General features: G+C 47.9%; 1 protein-coding gene across 2 annotated transcripts in view; it reads right to left on the minus strand.

Moving 5' to 3' along the window:
• Window positions 1–9,913: 9,913 nt before the first annotated feature.
• Window positions 9,914–17,513, minus strand: part of RPL37 (ribosomal protein L37) — a 346,904-nt gene continuing 339,304 nt past the window's right edge. The window contains exons 1-4 of one of the 2 annotated variants that reach the window (XM_062017848.1): window positions 12,857–12,953; window positions 11,646–11,781; window positions 11,245–11,329; window positions 9,914–10,026 (exon numbers count right to left, since the gene is read on the minus strand). In XM_062017848.1, coding sequence (XP_061873832.1) covers window positions 9,957–10,026; window positions 11,245–11,329; window positions 11,646–11,781; window positions 12,857–12,859 — 294 coding nt within the window. In that variant the 5' untranslated portion in view covers window positions 12,860–12,953 and the 3' untranslated portion in view covers window positions 9,914–9,956. Of the gene's footprint in view, window positions 10,027–11,244; window positions 11,330–11,645; window positions 11,782–12,856; window positions 12,954–17,513 lie in introns of those variants that run through there. The other variant, XM_062017849.1, reaches the window with a different exon arrangement.

A 17,513-nucleotide genomic window follows, 5' to 3' on the forward strand; every position in this document is an offset into this window, starting at 1 on the left:
TGCCCCCAGGAAGAGTCCTCCAAGACAGACCAGCTGTGGGCAGAGCAGAGGGGAAAGCTGGGCTAGCACTTAAAACAGATGCAAGCTATCTCTTGGCTACTTGGTTGCCAAGTACTGTTTATAGTACATCAATGATATTTAACTTCTCTTGCTGTGCCAGCAAGAAGGCTGAAGGAGCTCAAAAAGTTAGGAGGGAACACAAGTGGGATCTCTGACCCAAACTGGCCAAAGGGATATTCTACGCCATAGGACATCATTCCTAGTATATAAACTGGCTAAATGTGGCTGGGGGCACAGTTATCTCCTTGGGCGCTGCATGCATGTCAATCCAGGCAGTAGTGAGCAATTGCACTGTGCTTCACTTGTCTTGGGTTTTGTTTCACTCTCTTGTTAGTTTCCTTTTCATTATTATTGTTGTTATTTCTTTTTTATTTCATTGATTAAACTGCTCTTATCGCAGTCCACTTTCTGGTTCGCTTTCTCACCTCACCGAAGCGGGGGCTTCGTGAGCAAGAGGCTGCGTACTGCTTGACGGCTGCGTTAAAGCCCGATGGGGGGACGGGCCAGGCCCTCTCCGAGCACTGTGGCGGCGGGCTCCCAGCCAGGCACGGCAGGGACTCCAGAGACACGGCACGTCTGGTGCCACTGACTCCCCCCGGCGAAAACGAACCTCGCCGCGGCAGGGCTGTCGCCGGCCCCGGCAGCCCCCGGCCGCACGACGCGGGTGGGGAGGCGGGACGGGCTGGCACGGGTGCCCCCTGCCAGCCAGCCTGGGCACTGCGGGCCCGGGGCGCCGCCTGAGGCGCCGCGCGCAGCCGCCGTTTTCTTTCCTGGCCCGACGGGGGCTGTCGCCAGTTCCTGCCCGTGAGGCGCCACACCGAGCTGAGAGTTGGCAGGGAAGACGCTCCAGCTTCTTCCATAAGGCTGCTCAGATGGCTCAGGACGGGCGGACGAGCTGGTGCTTGGCACTGTGTCCCTCGGGCACGCTGCCGGTTGCAACCAGGGAAGGCTGAGCACCAGCCCCACAGCGGCCCAGGAACTGAACACAAAACGCCTTCTGGAAAAGGGACTGCATCCGGTGGTGTCTCCATGGATGGTGTGTGGTGCAGCCATCTTTGGTAAATGAATACTGAGAGCTGGAAGCAGCTGTGCACTTTCACACCCTGATGGATAGGACAAGGTCCCTGAGAGCGAGCCTGGGACTGCCATGGCAGGGAGCAGCAGGCCCAAACGGCTGGCCAGCAGTGCTGGCATGTGGGAATACCCTGTGGGATTTTGTGCTGCAGCCTCTAGTGGAGGCAAGAGACATTATCAAGTGAACCCTCTTGCCATATATATGTGGACACATTGGCCACAGCCAGAGTGACCTGATGGGGCCTCAGAAAGACGTGGCCAAGGCCTTGCTGACTGGTGTCAAACACCGAGCTCAAGACAAGAGACGGGGGGTTGAAAGGGACAGTGACGTTAAAGTAACACTGATGTGTTTGAGCCCCATGGCCAAAGACAGCCCACTGTGACATTCCCAAGCAATGGATTGTGACCACGTGTCCTTGGAGCTTGTATCTACATGCTGAGTCTCTGCCAGATGACTCATGCCTGCACTCCAGCTGACTGAGTCCACAAGGTTGGAGCATTGAGTGAGACTATTGCTGGTGCTGAGGTTGGGCTCAGGGAGTTCTTCTCTGAAATTCACTGTGCTTGACCCCAGAGCCCTTGAAGGATTGTCTCTGGCCCTGCCTTTACCACCCTAGTATTTTAAGCCCAGCTTACTTGTTCAGTAGTTCAGAGATGCCTTTTAAGAGTTTCAATGGTGGAAGGCAGTACAAATAGGCAGGCAGCAATACGTAAAATATAGACCTCTGTGGGGAAAACTAGACACCAGCATAAGACACTGAGGAGCAGTACTTAGTGAGGTGAAGCATTGCCATTCATCTGTCTGTGTAATACTGCTGCCTTAGAGCTCTTCGAGCAGTCCCCATGTGTTTGTAGAACAAAATGTCTTCAGTGGCCATGAACTGGCTGTAGTAGCCTGGACAGATGCAACTGTGGTCACTCCTTCCCGTTGGCAGCAGTTTTTATGTTTGTGGTGAAATTTGAATGGAAGCCAAAAGTGCATGAAGTTCCTTTGGTCAGTTACTGCCATCAAATACTGCAATAGTTCTTTGAAAAAAAAGCAATACTAATTCCATGTTTCTGAGTTAAAGCTGCATCTTGGTAAACATCAAGAAATGCCATTCAAAGGAAGCCTGTTAGAGGCTTACACACATATTGGCTGTGTCAGAAGCAGGTGTCTGCTCCACAGATCCATCTCTGTCTTGTACTGACTCCAGAGCTGGACTCAGCACTGCAGGTGAGTGCTCACCACAGCATAGAAGAGGGACAGAATCTCATCCCTGAGACCTGCTGCCCACGCTGCTTTGGATGCAGCCCAGATAGTCGGCTTTCAGGGCTGTGAGCGTACATTACCAGCTCATGTCCAGCTTTCCATTTAACACTACCCCTAAGCTGTTCCCCACTGTGCTGCTCTCAATCTCTTCACCCCTCTGCCTGTGTTTATAATACTGGGGGTTGTGCTGAGCCAGGTGCAGGACTTTGCCCTCATCCTTGTTGAACCTTGTAAGGTCTACATGTGCCTTCTTCCCAAGCTTGTGCACGTCGCTCTGGATGGTATCCTGTCCCTCAGGTGTGTCAACAGCACCACTCAGCATGGTGTCATCTGCAAATTTATTGAGGGTGCATTCAATCCCACTGTGTCACTGATGAAAACACTAAAGAGTACGGACCTCTGACTTGTCACTGGTCTCCATCTGGACATTGAGCCTTTCTCCACTACTCTCTGAATGCAACCAACCAGCCAATTCCTTATCCACGACAGAGTCCATCCATCACAGCCATCTGTCTCCAATTCAGAGAGAAGGATGTTTTGGGTGACTGTGTCAAAGGCCTTACAGACACCCAGCCAGATGACATCCATGAGCACCCAGTCTCATCAGAGAAGGCCAGAAGGCTGAATGGCGCCAGTTACATTATTTGGTAGTGTGAGTAAAGGAGCCTCTAAATTTTTAACATAAGGCCAAGACCTCAAAGATTTGTATTTAAGGCTCTAAATCTATTTTAATATAGCGGGAAAGTGTAAGAATCTAGTGTAATAGGTATGTCTGCATACAGGAAAAGTAACCTGCTCTAAACTTTCCTCATGTCTCCATGCTACTCATGGTATAGCAACTGAGGAGGTAGTCTGAATGTATAGGTCAAGTAAAATCAGCACCACTTCATGTAAGCACACTGGATGGTGGATGCAGCATTGAAAACCTGCAGAGAAGGAGACCTCACAGCCTCCCTAGGCAGCCTGTGCCAGGGCTCCCTCACCCTCACAGAAAAGAAGTTTTTCCTTACATTTAAGTGGAACTTTTTGTGTTTCAGCTTTTGTCCATTAGCCCATGTCTTATCTAAACTACAGATAAAAGTGTTGCCCATCCCCTTGACATATACCTTTAAATATCTGTAGGTATTAATGAGGTCCCCCCTCCAGGCTGAACAGCCCCAGATGCCACAGGCTTTCCTCATAAGAAAGATGCTCCAGTCCCAGGAGGTTTCCCAGGGGTTGCATTGCCCAAATCCTGAAGAGCTGGAGTTTTGATTTCCTGAAACGGAGGGTTTGGACTCTCCACTTTGTCTGACCCATATCCCTCAGGACTGTGAACTCCACCAGCGCAGGATCGCTACAGACCAGGCTGCCTCCCATCTTGATGTCTCTCATTAGCCCACTTGATTGGTGACAAACAGGCTCAGTCATGCATCGCCTCTGGCAGTGCTGCCTGTTAACCTGGCTTATGAAGTTACCCTCCGTGTGCTCCAGGACTCTCATGGATTGCCTAGAGCTCACTGTGCTGCTTTTCCAGTCAATGTTGAGGTGGCTGAAGCCCACCACAGTGGGACGAGAGCCTGTGAGCACAGCGCCATGCCTGCTGCAGCTGGAGTAGGGCTTCAGCAGTAGCCTCCCCTCGATGGGGCATCCTGCAGCCAACACCAACCCCAAAGGTCGCTCTGTTGTCTCGGTCTCTCATTCTCACCCAGAAACTTTCAAGCTGCTTGCAGCTACTCTTCAGAGCCAGCTCTTCAGAATTAGTCCTTTTCTTGATGTAGAGAGACGCCAATGCTTTTTACAGAGGCTTTGAAGTGACTCTGCAGCTGGGTACTAGGGGCACACTCTAAGAATTAATGCAAGAACCAAAGCTGTTGAGCATCTTGACCCACCGCAGTCATGGGATGACTCAGCAAGTTTCAGAATCCACACACACCTGTGTGGAGATTTCCAGCAGCATTCCACAGTCACAGAATCCTTTCAGTTGGAAAAGATGTTTAAGACGATCAAGTCCAGCCACTAACCTCACACTGCCAAGCCCATCACTAAACCATGTCCCTCAGCACTCGTCTGTGCATCATGTAAATATCACCAGGGATGGTGACTCCACCACCTCCCTGGGTGGCCTGTTCCAATGCTGGGTGTCCAAAAAGAGGAAAACCACACAAAGAGTAAAGGGCTAACGAAGAACGAGTTCAGGTTTCTGGCCAGTCTTACTCAAACATTCAACCTCAGTGCTCAGGGGTATTTCCATCTCATGTGCCCCTTACGCCGAACCACCACAGAGCTTTGTCAGCCATGATGGCCGTTCCCAGAGTAAAACCACGAGGAAGGCAGGAGAACTAGTTTCTCCTGTTGCAAATGAAGAATTTAGTAAAAATTACTCAGACTAGTCAGGCAAAAGACATTGTTGAGGGACTATGTTTGTGTGACAATTGAAAGGTCAGCAGAGCGTTCACCTTGAGACTGCTTGTTCCCGGGAGAGCCCGAGTATGGCCAGCCCTCTCATCTGCCCTGCACGGCAGGGAGCAATGCTGGCAACTTCCCTGCCTCCTGCACCCTGGCACAAGCTGTTCAGAGAGGTCCACCACAAACACCGCTGTGACAGCTCTACCCCAGGAGCTCACCGACTGTCTTCATTTAGCATTCCTCACCAGGACATCCACCTCAGTGGTCCCAAACAACCAAGACACCAACAGAAGAGGGCTGGTAACATCTGGCAACACGCCCTGCTGAACAGCCTGTGTTAAAGCTGCAGGTGCACAATGCATGGCTGTTACAGATATGGACGTGCTCTACCGACTCAGTCTGGAAGGCTTTTTAGGGAATGTGCTTTAGCTGTGGTTTCAGTGATGACAGTTCAGGTTGCTTAACATGGCCTTCTGGGTCAAAAGAGAGGGAACTGTGGCCACAATTATATCTAATCTTGTTCTGCTATGGTTCCTTTAGCAGATAGTGTCAAAGTACTGTCAAAAACCTCATGAATGACATGCATGTAATGATCCTCCTCCCCATGGAGAGCCTCAAGAGCTGGAGTCAGCTGGGTCTAAGAGCATCCAATGAAAGGAGCAACGACCTGGCTCTCTCTGGGGAAGCAGCATTGGATGGGGACGTCACTGAGCAACGAGTTCTGGTGTCACCATGGCATGGGCTGCGACGTCTCCAAGGGATGCACAGTGACATCACTGAGAAGCCAGACGGCTTGTGTCCTCAGTCCAGCTGAGTGAGGCCACGAGGTTGGAGCACTGAGCGAGGCTCTTGCCTGGTGCTGAGGTTGGGCTCAGGGAGTTCTTCACTGCAACTCTCTGTGTCTGACCCCAGAGCCCTTGGAGGATTGTCCGTGGCCCTGCCTGGTTCAGGCAGCGAGGGCAGCCAGGAGGCACGCTTACGGCAGCACAGGTGAGTTGGGACGGGACAGCTCAGCCTGGGGAGCTGGGAGGCTTTCTTCTTCTTGAGAGGCCTGGATGTTTCTTCCAACTGCCCCTGGACCAGCCAAGGACCATGGCCTCTCTGCTCTCTGCCTTTTCTAGTGTCACCTCCACTGCAGCAGAGCCAGTGAGACGGAGCAGCTCCGTATATTCAGCTCCCCGCAGCCCACCGCAGCCTGTGGAGAGCATGGCCACGGAGCTGGAGACCCGCTGCCCAATATGCCTGGAGAGCTGGGAGGAGGCCAGCTACATCCTGCCGTGCCTCCACCAGTTCTGCTACCCGTGCATTGTGCAGTGGGTCGAGAACAAGCCCGAGTGCCCCCTCTGCAAGAGGAGGGTGACATCCATCGTGCACTCGGTGCAGGCGGATGATGACTTTGAAGAACACTTCATCCCGCCACCTGCAGCACCGTCCTACCACATTCAGCTGGACACAGGAGCTGACAGAGACCCAGCTGCCCGCAGACACCATCACCCTGCAGCACCTCGGCCCTCCATGGCTGCAGTGGGCGGCTTTTATACCTCCGTGTGGGCATCTGTTTTCCGCCTTTACCCCACTGTCCTCCAGCCCCTGCTGCCCTGGCTGCACCAGGAGCTGGGACGGCTATTGGAGGATGCCCAGCAAGCAGCAGCAGTGCAGAGCCTTGTCCTGTCGAGCCTGTGCTATTTTGGGTCGGATGAGGAGTCTCTGGTCTGGATGCTGCAGTCCTCCCTGGGCACGGGCACGCGGAGCTTTGTCCAGCAGCTCTGTGACACAGTTGTGCGCCGGTGCAGCAGGGACGCCCGACGTCGGATGGGCCTGGAGGACACTCAGGCTGCCAGGCATCGGGACAGTGGCCCCGAGGCTGCTCCCGGCCCCACTGTCTCCCCAAGGGAATCTCCTGCCCCCAGTACAGCCCTTCAGGAGGGTCCTGGCAGCCCCCGTGCAGCTCATGCTCCCAGCCACAGCGAGCGAGAAGAGCCGCAGGAGGACCCAGCCGAGGCTGTGCCCGGGCCCTCCACTCCCAGCCCCGGTTGCCAGCGCTGCCCTGAGAGGCTACGGCGGGCCCGGAAGAGGAGAGCTGCCCGCCCTGAGGAGCCCGAGTCATCCCGCAAGAAGCCGCCCCGCTGACACTGGGCCAGAACACCACTGGGCCTGCAGCTGGGGCTCGGCTGAGGCCCCAAGAGATCCAAGCCCCCCAGGACTAGCTATTGTGCAAGAAAATAAACCCCTGACAGCTGCAGTAGAAGTCTCAGTATTACTTACAGTGCTGGGGACGTTGCTCTCCCTACCCATGCTGCTTTCTGCCCCGCTGCCTGGTGCGATACCCACCACCTCCTGACACTGCTGCCGGCCCTGCTCCCTGCTCCACCCAACAGCCTGTGCAAACTCTGCTCCGAGCCTGCAGTCTGCTGCTGGCCGTGGCACTGCCATGTCCCAGGCCGCGGGACTTATGGGATGGGCTGCACCCACTGTGGCTCCTGCTCCACTAAGGGACAGAGGAACGAAGGCTGGAGGTGGGACAGGGTGCAGGTCCAGGGAGGAGCAGAGGCACAAGCCTCTCTCTCCAGTTCTCCTGGCCAAAGATGGCAATGCCCTGCACCAACCATTTCCTCAGGGGTCTCTGCTTTTAGCAGAGCTGCTGTTCTTTGGAAACACCCCCATCTCTGTGGGATTGGTGCTACAAGTTCTTTGGGAGGTCTGTGTGGCTCCCAAGCGTGGATCTCCTTTCCAGTGCTCAGGAAGACAGTCTTTTGGGTCAGGGAGATAGCAAGGTCATAAAATGTACTGGTCCTAGTACAGACTCCTGAGGTACATCACTTGTCACTGATCTCCATCTGGACATTGAGCCTTTCTCCACTATTCTCTGAATGCAACCAACCAGCCAATTCCTTATCCACGACAGAGTCCATCCATCACAGCCATCTGTCTCCAATTCAGAGAGAAGGATGTTTTGGATGACTGTGTCAAAGGCCTTACAGACACCCAGCCAGATGACATCCATGAGCACCCAGTCTCATCAGAGAAGGCCAGTAGGCTGAATGGCGCCAGTTACATTATTTGGTAGTGTGAGTAAAGGAGCCTCTAAATTTTTAACATAAGGCCAAGACCTCAAAGATTTGTATTTAAGGCTCTAAATCTATTTTAATATAGCAGAAAAGTGTAAGAATCTAGTGTAATAGGTATGTCTGCATACAGGAAAAGTAACCTGCTCTAAACTTTCCTCATGTCTCCATGCTACTCATGGTATAACAACTGAGGAGGTAGTCTGAATGTATAGGTCAAGTAAAATCAGCACCACTTCATGTGAGCACACTGGATGGTGGATGCAGCTGTAAGAAAGTGGGAAACACCCTGTGTAGCCATTCCGGCAGTGCAGTCAACAACCTCACGCTGACTGAAGTGGAGCTCATTCACCCTGCTGGGTTTACCAGCTTGCACACACCACCTGTCTACAAATTGGGTACTGTTCCTGTCATGTCTTTGCAGGATGACAATGGTATTAGAAGTCTTAAATTACCTTTGAGGGACTGGTACTGATTTCCTGCCCCTCATCAAGAATTTTAAGAGTGAAAATGAAGTGGCTGCCATAAAGTTCATTCTTGCTGTAGGTAAAATTTCTGCTGAAATGAATAGTCAAGGTTTTCAGTTTCTGCGAGCCACTGTTAAGTTTCACTCACTGTTACCCTGATATGTTGCATATTATAGAAATGCTTCGTTTTTCAGGAACTTGTGCTGAGAGCCAAGAGGTAGCAGCAACAAATTAAGTGTTCCCCTTGGCAGTATGAGATCATGTTTGTGGGTCAGCATCACACACAGGCTGCTCCCAACAAAAGTCTCACACTACCCAAAGATCATGTAAGACTTGGCAAAGCAGACTTTCATTCCCAACTATTGTAACAACAGCTACTGTACCACTGCCCAACTGTACTGTTGCTCAGCAAGCCATTAGCACCTTGCTGGCCTATTTAAAGATGCTTTGAGAGATTACTGTCACCTCCTAGAGAAACTATTAAAAAACACATTAATGATTATTTCCTCCTACCTCACTGTTTCACAGTGCTAATACATCAGACCACACTTCAGATGCAATCCTAAGCCCTAGGAATACAAGGATGTGTGGTACACACAACACATATTTCAACAGCTTCACCAACACGCAGACTTTAAGAAGGACCTGCTGAAAACAGAGCGAGTACAGCATTTTTGTTACATGCCAAGTGAAAGTGCAAGTGCAGCCAGGCACACTGCAGATTCACACCAGGCTGAAAATATCTTGAATGATTTGCCACATTGGTAAATGTTGATTCTTCTGTACTGACTAAAGCAGTGTGCAGCTTCTGGAAGCCCGTGATGAAACCCAAGGAATCAGAGCAACAACGGTCTGAGAAGCTTGTAGCATGGGGTATTTTCAAGGCATCTGAAAAACCCTCCTAACCCTTGCAGTGTTTACCGCAATTTCCCGGACTTTCGTAAGAGGATCTTCTTGTCACTTCTCTAAAGCTGAGTTTGAAGGCCAGCTGAGTAGTCCAGGAACAGATCACCTAGAGCCTAAATTCCTCAGCCATCCATGTCTAACTCCTGTGACTAACACACTACCTACCATTTATTGCTCACACCCAGCAGCTTACTTGGATCTCTTTCCACACCCACTTCCCCAGACTTCTACCACAACTACAGCAGATCACCCTTTTTTCTGTCTGGCTATATGCCAGAAACTTGGGAGTTCCTTTTTGCCCAAGCAGCAATGACCCACTGAATGACCAACACTTTCACAGGCCATTTGGGACCACAGAACAGGGAAAAATGACTGAGACTGGAAATCCTCTCTTAACTCCTGCCTCCTAGCACAGCATGTAGTTGCAACCTTTAGGATAAAATTCTGTCTCCCCGTGCCAGGGCACAACGAAACCCAGAGGCAAGCAGGGCAAATCCTTTGTGTCAATAGCTCACTTCCCTTGCAGGTCAGTCCTTCCTTTAAAGCTCAGGGCAATGGATTTTTGCAAAGCATGGGCGCTATCAAATAAAAAGTCAATTAAAGGACCGTTTTTAATGAATCACTTCAAAGCCTACCATCAAGAAACTGGGAGTGTAAATAGATGCATTTCACAGAAGTCAAACACATATAAAAAGGACATATTTTCTGCAGAAGACCATTTATTTTATCAAATCGATGAGTCTTTTAAGATGAACTGGAGGCTGCAACAGCTGCTCTCTTGGGCTTTGGTGTGGTTCCCTCACGGAATCCATTCCTACAATAGAAATAAGGTTATCAGTTTTTGAAAGGATAATTCCTGCTTCAAGTTACTTTCTGACAAGTAATGTTTTTAGACCAGGTTTACCATATTTTTTCAGTAATGTACTGAAACATTAGGAAGTGTTTAGAACAAGCAGTATGGTTTTCACGCTCTTCTGCTGAATTTGACTTCAGAAAAAGCGTATCTGCTGAAGGCATACTTTACATACCTACTAAGCAACTCTGCAAAAGACTCCCTGTTTGTGAAGTGCAAGTCAATTACTTACAGAAATCCTCTTTGCCTCCAAACACAGACTAAGACATGCATGACAAAAAAATGTCAAGCCCTAGATCGGTTTGCATATGACTTTTCTACTTCAGCACCACGCAGGGGAGAGGGTAACAACTGCAGACTGTAACCTATTTTGTCTCTTGCTAGGAATAACAACTGTGCTTACCAAAACAAATAGATAAATGGTTCCTTTAACTACATCCAGGTCTGGCACTTAAAAGACTCTTCACTATTAAACCAATGTATGACAAGATTACTGAATTTGGTATTTTTCACCCAGCTTTCTTATACATTACACTAGAAGCTACAGAGCTCCATTTCAGAACATAGAGGTCACACAAATTCTATTAACACCGTAATATCCCTACTATTACAAACGCAATCCAAGATTTTGTAACAAGTTTTGGGAACCTATAACTCAGAATCTGATGTTACAGCTACTTAGGGCTAACTGAACTCCCTCCAAATAAGAGTGACTAGTGAAGTTATTCGTGTCCTAAGCTTCTCTGTTTGGGGGGCAAAAGGGGGGTTGGAACACATTTCAAGACTTGCCTCTTACAAAACCCTACACTTTAGTGCAATCAGGAATTTACTTGACTCACAAGTAGAGACTGTAGTACCATACAAAGCAATTTTTTAAAAATTCAGGCATTTTACTACAATAATTTCTGTGCTCTATTATCTACTCTTAATAGAAACACCAGAGCTTGTTTTGCACACTATTAACAGCAAGTGAGGGGTTTTTACCCTCAAAGGAACATGCAGCCAATTATATCAGGTGCCATTTATTTCATGACATATTTCAGACTGAAAGAAAGATCATAACATATTAAGTGTACTAAATAAATAAAAAGGTTATCTTTGAATAGTGAATCTTAGAATGAAGTGACATATATATCTCCAGCATTTTATACCATGCTGGTTTGTAACACAGTGTTATACCTGAATCGACGATAGACCTTCTTCAGGTGTCTCATGCGACCAGTACCAGTGGTGTTGCGTCTTTTGGCCTTTGCACTCCAGTTATCTAGAACATACAAGCTACCGTTATTCATCTACACCGAAGGACTAAGTTGCACATTTCATTTGTATAGCACAAGTATTCAACCTGATAAAGAAAAATATACATTATAAATTACATAAAATTTTGAAGCTGTAACATTGCATATTAGCTAAAATACAGTTAAACCAGCATTCATTTGAGAAAAAAATCCCCAAATCCTGCAAGATGATGCAGTATTCCTCTTTAGTTGAAAAAAAAAGTCCAGACTACTAAAAAAACACAAAGAAACACAGGTTCTTTTTTTTTTTTTAAACTTGTCAGTTATAAGTTTGTTACTTACACTTTCTCTTGCGCTTAGCAGGGTAACCACATTTCCCACAGGTTGATTTCTGCAGATGGTATGCTTTGGACCCGCATCGTCGACACAGGGTGTGTGTCTTATTCCGACGCTTACCAAATGAGGATGTACCCTTAGTCTGAAAAGCATTTCAAGACACAGCATGCTGTAAATATGTCTTGCACTTGCAAGTCATTTAACTAGTCTTATGAGGCGTGGCTGAGAGATCTGCGGTTATCTAGTGTAAAGGAGGTGGAGAGAAGACATCATCACTCTCTGCAACTACGCAAAGGAGAGCTGTAGTGAGGTTCAGGCCAAGGTCTTCTCTCCAGTAATGAATTACAGAACATGAGGAAATGGTTTCAAGTTGCACCAGAGGAGGTTCAGACTAGAGTTTAGGAAAAAGTGTTTCACCAAGAGGATTGTTAAACACTGGAACAGGCTGCCCAGGGAGGTGGTGGAGTTTGTTTAAGAGATGCATAGACGAGGTGCTGAGGGAAGACGACTTAATTTAGTAATGGGCTTGACAATGTTAGGATAGCATTTGGACTTGATAATCTTTTCCCACCAAAATGATTCTATGGTTCTAATAGAATAAACTCCTCTAAAACACATGCACAAAGCTACCAAGTCTAAAAGACACATCAAAGACACCCTGAACTTTGAAACAGCAGCTCAGTTTTGTCTACAGGCAGCCTCCATTTTCAGAAACCATTTCCTTTAGACACCATTTCCTTCAGAAACCTCTCGTCGGCATTCTTTACCGCCTACTCCCACTCCGCCATGTGCTGAAATAAAACCATGGAGCGGGTTCTCTCCACGACCTTCTCATTTCATCCAAACTAATCGCTGACAGAAAGTGAACCCCTCTTTCCCGAAGAATGCTTATCCGCATCACACTGTTCGGCCGCACGCTCTCTACAAGAGGCTTTGACGACAGGCCCCTTTCTTGTTATGCTATCCGTACAGCTGCCTGAGCCAGGCCCGCAGCGGCCGCCGAGGAGGACCCCAAGTAGGCCTCTGAGGCACGCGGGAAGCAGCGCGGCCTCCTCGCCCGGGCCAAGACGCCGCAAGCCTCCCTCCCTCGGCTTTCTGCCAAGCCGCAGCCCCGCTGCAGCAGCGCGCTGGATTGCCTCGCGCCTCAGAGAAGGCTCGCAGCCCCTGCGCGCCGACGGATGGCGGCGGATTCCCCGCACCCCGACCGCACCACTCACCATCTTCCCTGGCCGGTAGCACCAAAGAGACCGTGCACCGCCCCACTTCCGCTACGGCTCAGAAAGCTCTTCCGGGGGCGCGGCGGCAGCCGCTGGCCCCGCCCAACCCGCGTGAGGCCTCTTGCGGTTGGTCGGGCCTGGTCGTGCTTGGGCGCCGCTCTGCATTGGGGTCCGGCTCGGCTCGGCTCGGCTCGGCTCGGCTCGGCTCGGCTCGGCTCGGCTCGGCTCGGCTCGGCTCGGCTCGGCTCGGCTCGGCTCACCGGGACAGGCTGGCTCCCGAAGGTGTCTCGGGTGCGACCCTCGGGGAGCCGGACTCTGGAAGCTCGGTGGTCCCCGGTGGCACTCCCCCAAAACGAGTGGGTGAGTGTTGCTGGCGTGCCCGAGGCCCTGCTCCGACAGCTCCCGCAGGTGACTCTGTCCGTTAAAGAACGCGTTTAACGCACCGCAGCTGCCCTAGTGCCACGTCGGAGTTAACTCTAATGCACCATCTCTGTAGCAATGCCCATGCTGTTCTTAAGAGGTGCCAACAGCTCTGCTTGACAGCCAAGTCCTGGCCCTACACTTCCATTAAAAACGGTTCTAACAGATGAAATTCAGGGGCAGGGTACTCGGCTCTAATTATGTATACAGACATGTGTTACGTGGCTGTATAATTTGAAAGTGAGCTGCCTTTAAAAATGGGTTTCCCTGCCTGCACCCTTTGCTTGTCCACGTCATCCCCCAGACCTCCCACACCACAGCAACAGCAAACAGGTAGTTTGCCTGTGGTCAAAAGCACCGCAACAGATATCAGTGCAAAACTGGCTTTTATTCAGGTGCATTGTTTTAACTTCTCACGTGGCCAGCCACGTATCTTCAAGTAGACTCACAACCTGTCAGCAGTTCTAGCTTAGAAGAGTTAATTTTGAAGAAATAGCATGTACAGACAGAAAATGAAGAAACTTGTATTTGTTGTATTACCAGTTCAACACCTTTGCTCAAAGTCAGAAATGTATTACAAAGCCAGTTTATCCCTGATTAGGGAATTACATAGTTTTGTCTTATCAAGAGCCATACTTTTATGAAGTATGTATTTACCTGACAGGTTAGATCTCACTGCTACTGCTTCTGCTTTTCTGACTAAAAATGCCGTTATTCCAAAATAATCTGGGCCTGCCACAAGCCAGCAAACTCTGAGGACAGTGAACGTGTGAACAGTTGAAACCCTGTGACATGGAGCTCATTGTCTGGAGAAAGGCATCATCCCATGGCACAGTCCCCAGAGCAGTGAGGCTGCTTCTGACTGTTGCATTTCCACTGATGGACAAACCAACCCTGTATAGCTGTCTGAGTGTTAATTTATCCTCACTTGTTCCCTGAGTGTGGCCTCTTGCTGGAGGCCACAATTTTTGTTCTGCGAGACTTTACGTCTGCTAAAGGTTGAGGGATGGGGAAAAAAGCCATTTTGACTTCATGTTTTTTCCTGATAAACAAAGGAATAGCTGAGGCTCTTCAGTCAGCTCTTTCATTTTAGTTGACAACTTTTATCACCAAAATAACACCTAAAGCAGAGATCTTTGCTAATATTCATTTTACCTCAACTGGAAAAAACAGACATTTAGTCTATCTATGGTATGCTGCAGTTAAGAGAAATGGTTCCAAAGGGTAAATCGTCCCACCTTAAATTAGATATCTAAAGTAGATTGGAAAAAATATTGGCAGGAACCCTTCTCCTTCCATTAATTCAAACAGGAATAGGTGGATGAAGTTAAGTAAAATTAATTTTGCCCTGAGTGAGTTAATTCAAATATTTTTATAGCAATTCTATCTTCCTTGCAAAAAATCAAGAGGGAAAATTCAATGTCCTATGGATGAAATGTCATACAGAAAAAAAAATCCTAATTAAAGAGTATGAATACATCCTACAGGCTGGACTGGGTTACAGTTCTCTCAGCAGCCTTGCTACATGTCCTTTGACTAGCGCCTTCTTCCGTCTTCCTTTCTCATTAAATCTGGAAGATGCTATGAAGATGTTGGACAGATGCCATGGCAACGGGCTCCAAAGGAAGTGTGTTGATTTGGCTGGCTGCAAGGATATGCTGCCAGAGAAATTATTCTTGTCTTTTGTGGGATAAAAATAATTTTGTTCAATTACTTGTCTTTGAACCTGGTAGAAAAGAAGGATTTTTCATATCATGTGGTTGTCTGGCACTGAAGAACTTTCAGGGTAGGGAATGGACAGAGCCGTGGCTGACCCAGTACAATCCCAGAAGCCCTTAAGCCTCCATGCAAGTTGTGGGTGAGGACAGAATTCACCTCCCATAGTGAACCCCAGCCTGCTCAAAACCCACAGATTGTTATACTGACAGCTGCTGAATGCCACCAGTCTAAAGTCAGCACTGCCTATTTCACCTTTCTGCTCTGGTGCATAGGAAGTAGTCCAAAATGTAGAAGGTAATGTATCTGGATTTCATTGGTATGCCACTGCAGCCACTGTCACATCATGGCTTCCGCACAGCACTTTGGATCTGTTCAGGGCCAGTGATGGAAGAAACTCAGTCATGCCAGCAAATGCTGATGCTACTAAGCATCTAGATCAAGTTCTACTAAGTACGGCGGATGCACATACCTTTCTGTATCCCCCAGAACTGTGTTCTGCAGCCTGTCCGATCTGGTTGAGATTGAAAAACCGAAGTGGAATGCAACACTACACGTAGTCATCCATTTTTATTTCCATCCCTCTGGGGTACAAGACCCTCTGCCTCAAGCTGCTCCCTACCGAGGGCCATCTTCCTGACTGCCTTGCTCTGCCCTTGCACTTTGCTGGGGTAGAGGAGATTGACTCACTTCCAGTTCCTCCCCACAACTTAAGAAGAGCAGCCTGACAGATAAGTCCAGCTCAGGAACAGAGAAGCTAAAACCAGGGCTAGCTAGGCAGTAGAGAGTAATATGAGTTTGAGCACCCAAATAACTTTATTTTCAAAGGTTTGGTGTCATGCTACCACACCAGACCGTCACCAGGGTGCAGTACAGCCATACAGTCCCTGCTAACCTGCTTTACTCCAAAAAATGGGGTAGTTGTACTGGCTCTACAAAACTTGAACACTGCTTAAAAGATTTGTGTGTGGAAAATGCAGAGATTGCTTGACTGATACCCAAGCAGTCTCTGTTTTGTATCACGTGATATCACTTATTTGTGCATATGTGTAGTGTCCTTTGTGCAAGTGGTATGACTTCAAGGGAGGATGGTAGTGAAGATTCAGTCTTCATCTGTACAAGAAGCTAGTCAGTGCTTGATACCAGTTATCTTCATAGCTGCAGACAAGCTGAAGTTTTTATTTCTAAATGTGGTCTCTTGGATCAAAAGAATGCCTTTTGCTGACCCCTTAGTTATTGGTTACTGTGACATAGGTAACAATGTCCCATGAAGGCTGCAGGAGAACTGAAGAATTAAAGGGCAAATTTTCATGAGATTCAGTTTGGACACCTTTGTTTCTAGATATCATCTTGATTTGCAGATGTAGATGCATCCACTGGAATTAGTGGGGAAGAAACTACACTGCATATCTGTTACTAAGCAGCCACAAGAAGATTTACTTGTGTGGTATCCAGATTCTATGGTTTGAAAAGAAAACTCAAATACTTGCGTCAATTTGAAGCAGAAACAATGGTGTCCTAGCTTCAACTGGGGCCGAGTGAATTTACTTCCTAGTGGCTGCTACAGGTCTCCTGGGTTTACATTGAAAAGAGTGTTGACAACACAGGAATGTTTTGGTTATTGGTGAGCAGTGCTTACACAGTGTCAAAGCCTTTTCTGTTTCTCACCCAGCTCTACCATCATTATCATTATTATAATTATTTTTAAAATTATATCTTAGTTTACTTATTATATCATCCTTATCTCAGCTGAGGGGTTTGTTTTGTTTTCCAGTTCTCTTCACTAGTTTACGGGAGGTGAAGCAGTACTGGGAGACTCAGTGAGAGAGGGGCTGCATGCTGCTTAGTTACTGACTGGGGTTAAACCACAACAATTGGTCACCACAAGATGACAGTATAGCTCAACTAAAACTTTTCTCTTAACTTGGTAAAATCTCTCCAAACAGCTAACAGTAAATTAGGTTAATTTAGAAACGATATTATCTGTACAATTCCTAAATCTCTATGACTGTAACAGAAAATATGAGCAAACAGCAATGCTTATGAAAAAGGCCTTTGCATCCTACTAAGAAACTAATGATCGTGATTCAAAAGGCTGTCTGTTTGTTTAAGGTAAAAAAGGATAGAAGAACAGCTGTTGCCAACTTGTGAAATTGCTTCTTAAAATATTGTGGAAATGATTAAAAAATATACAAACCATTTGTGTAACAAAGGTTATATGGTACATATGAAATACATTTGATACTATTTCTTTCTGTAGCTAGTCGTGAGTGGGAAGGGATGAGCCCCTTTATCACTCTGTCCATGTGTTGATACTCTTCATAAAAACTAGCTCAAAATGTGACCTCAGATGTAGCACAAAGAAATTGATGCTAGAGTTAAATAATAAAAATTTATTTGAACTCACACTAAAGAAAGTCTGAATGATTTCCCCAATACTGAATTAGAAATTTTCATAATCAGTCATCCTTTCTATGATGGCATGAACAGGTTTGTACTGGTTATCACAGAACATCTCTTA

Source organism: Colius striatus, chromosome Z (genome assembly GCF_028858725.1).
Source record: "Colius striatus isolate bColStr4 chromosome Z, bColStr4.1.hap1, whole genome shotgun sequence".
In the NCBI taxonomy this organism is placed as follows: domain Eukaryota; kingdom Metazoa; phylum Chordata; class Aves; order Coliiformes; family Coliidae; genus Colius; species Colius striatus.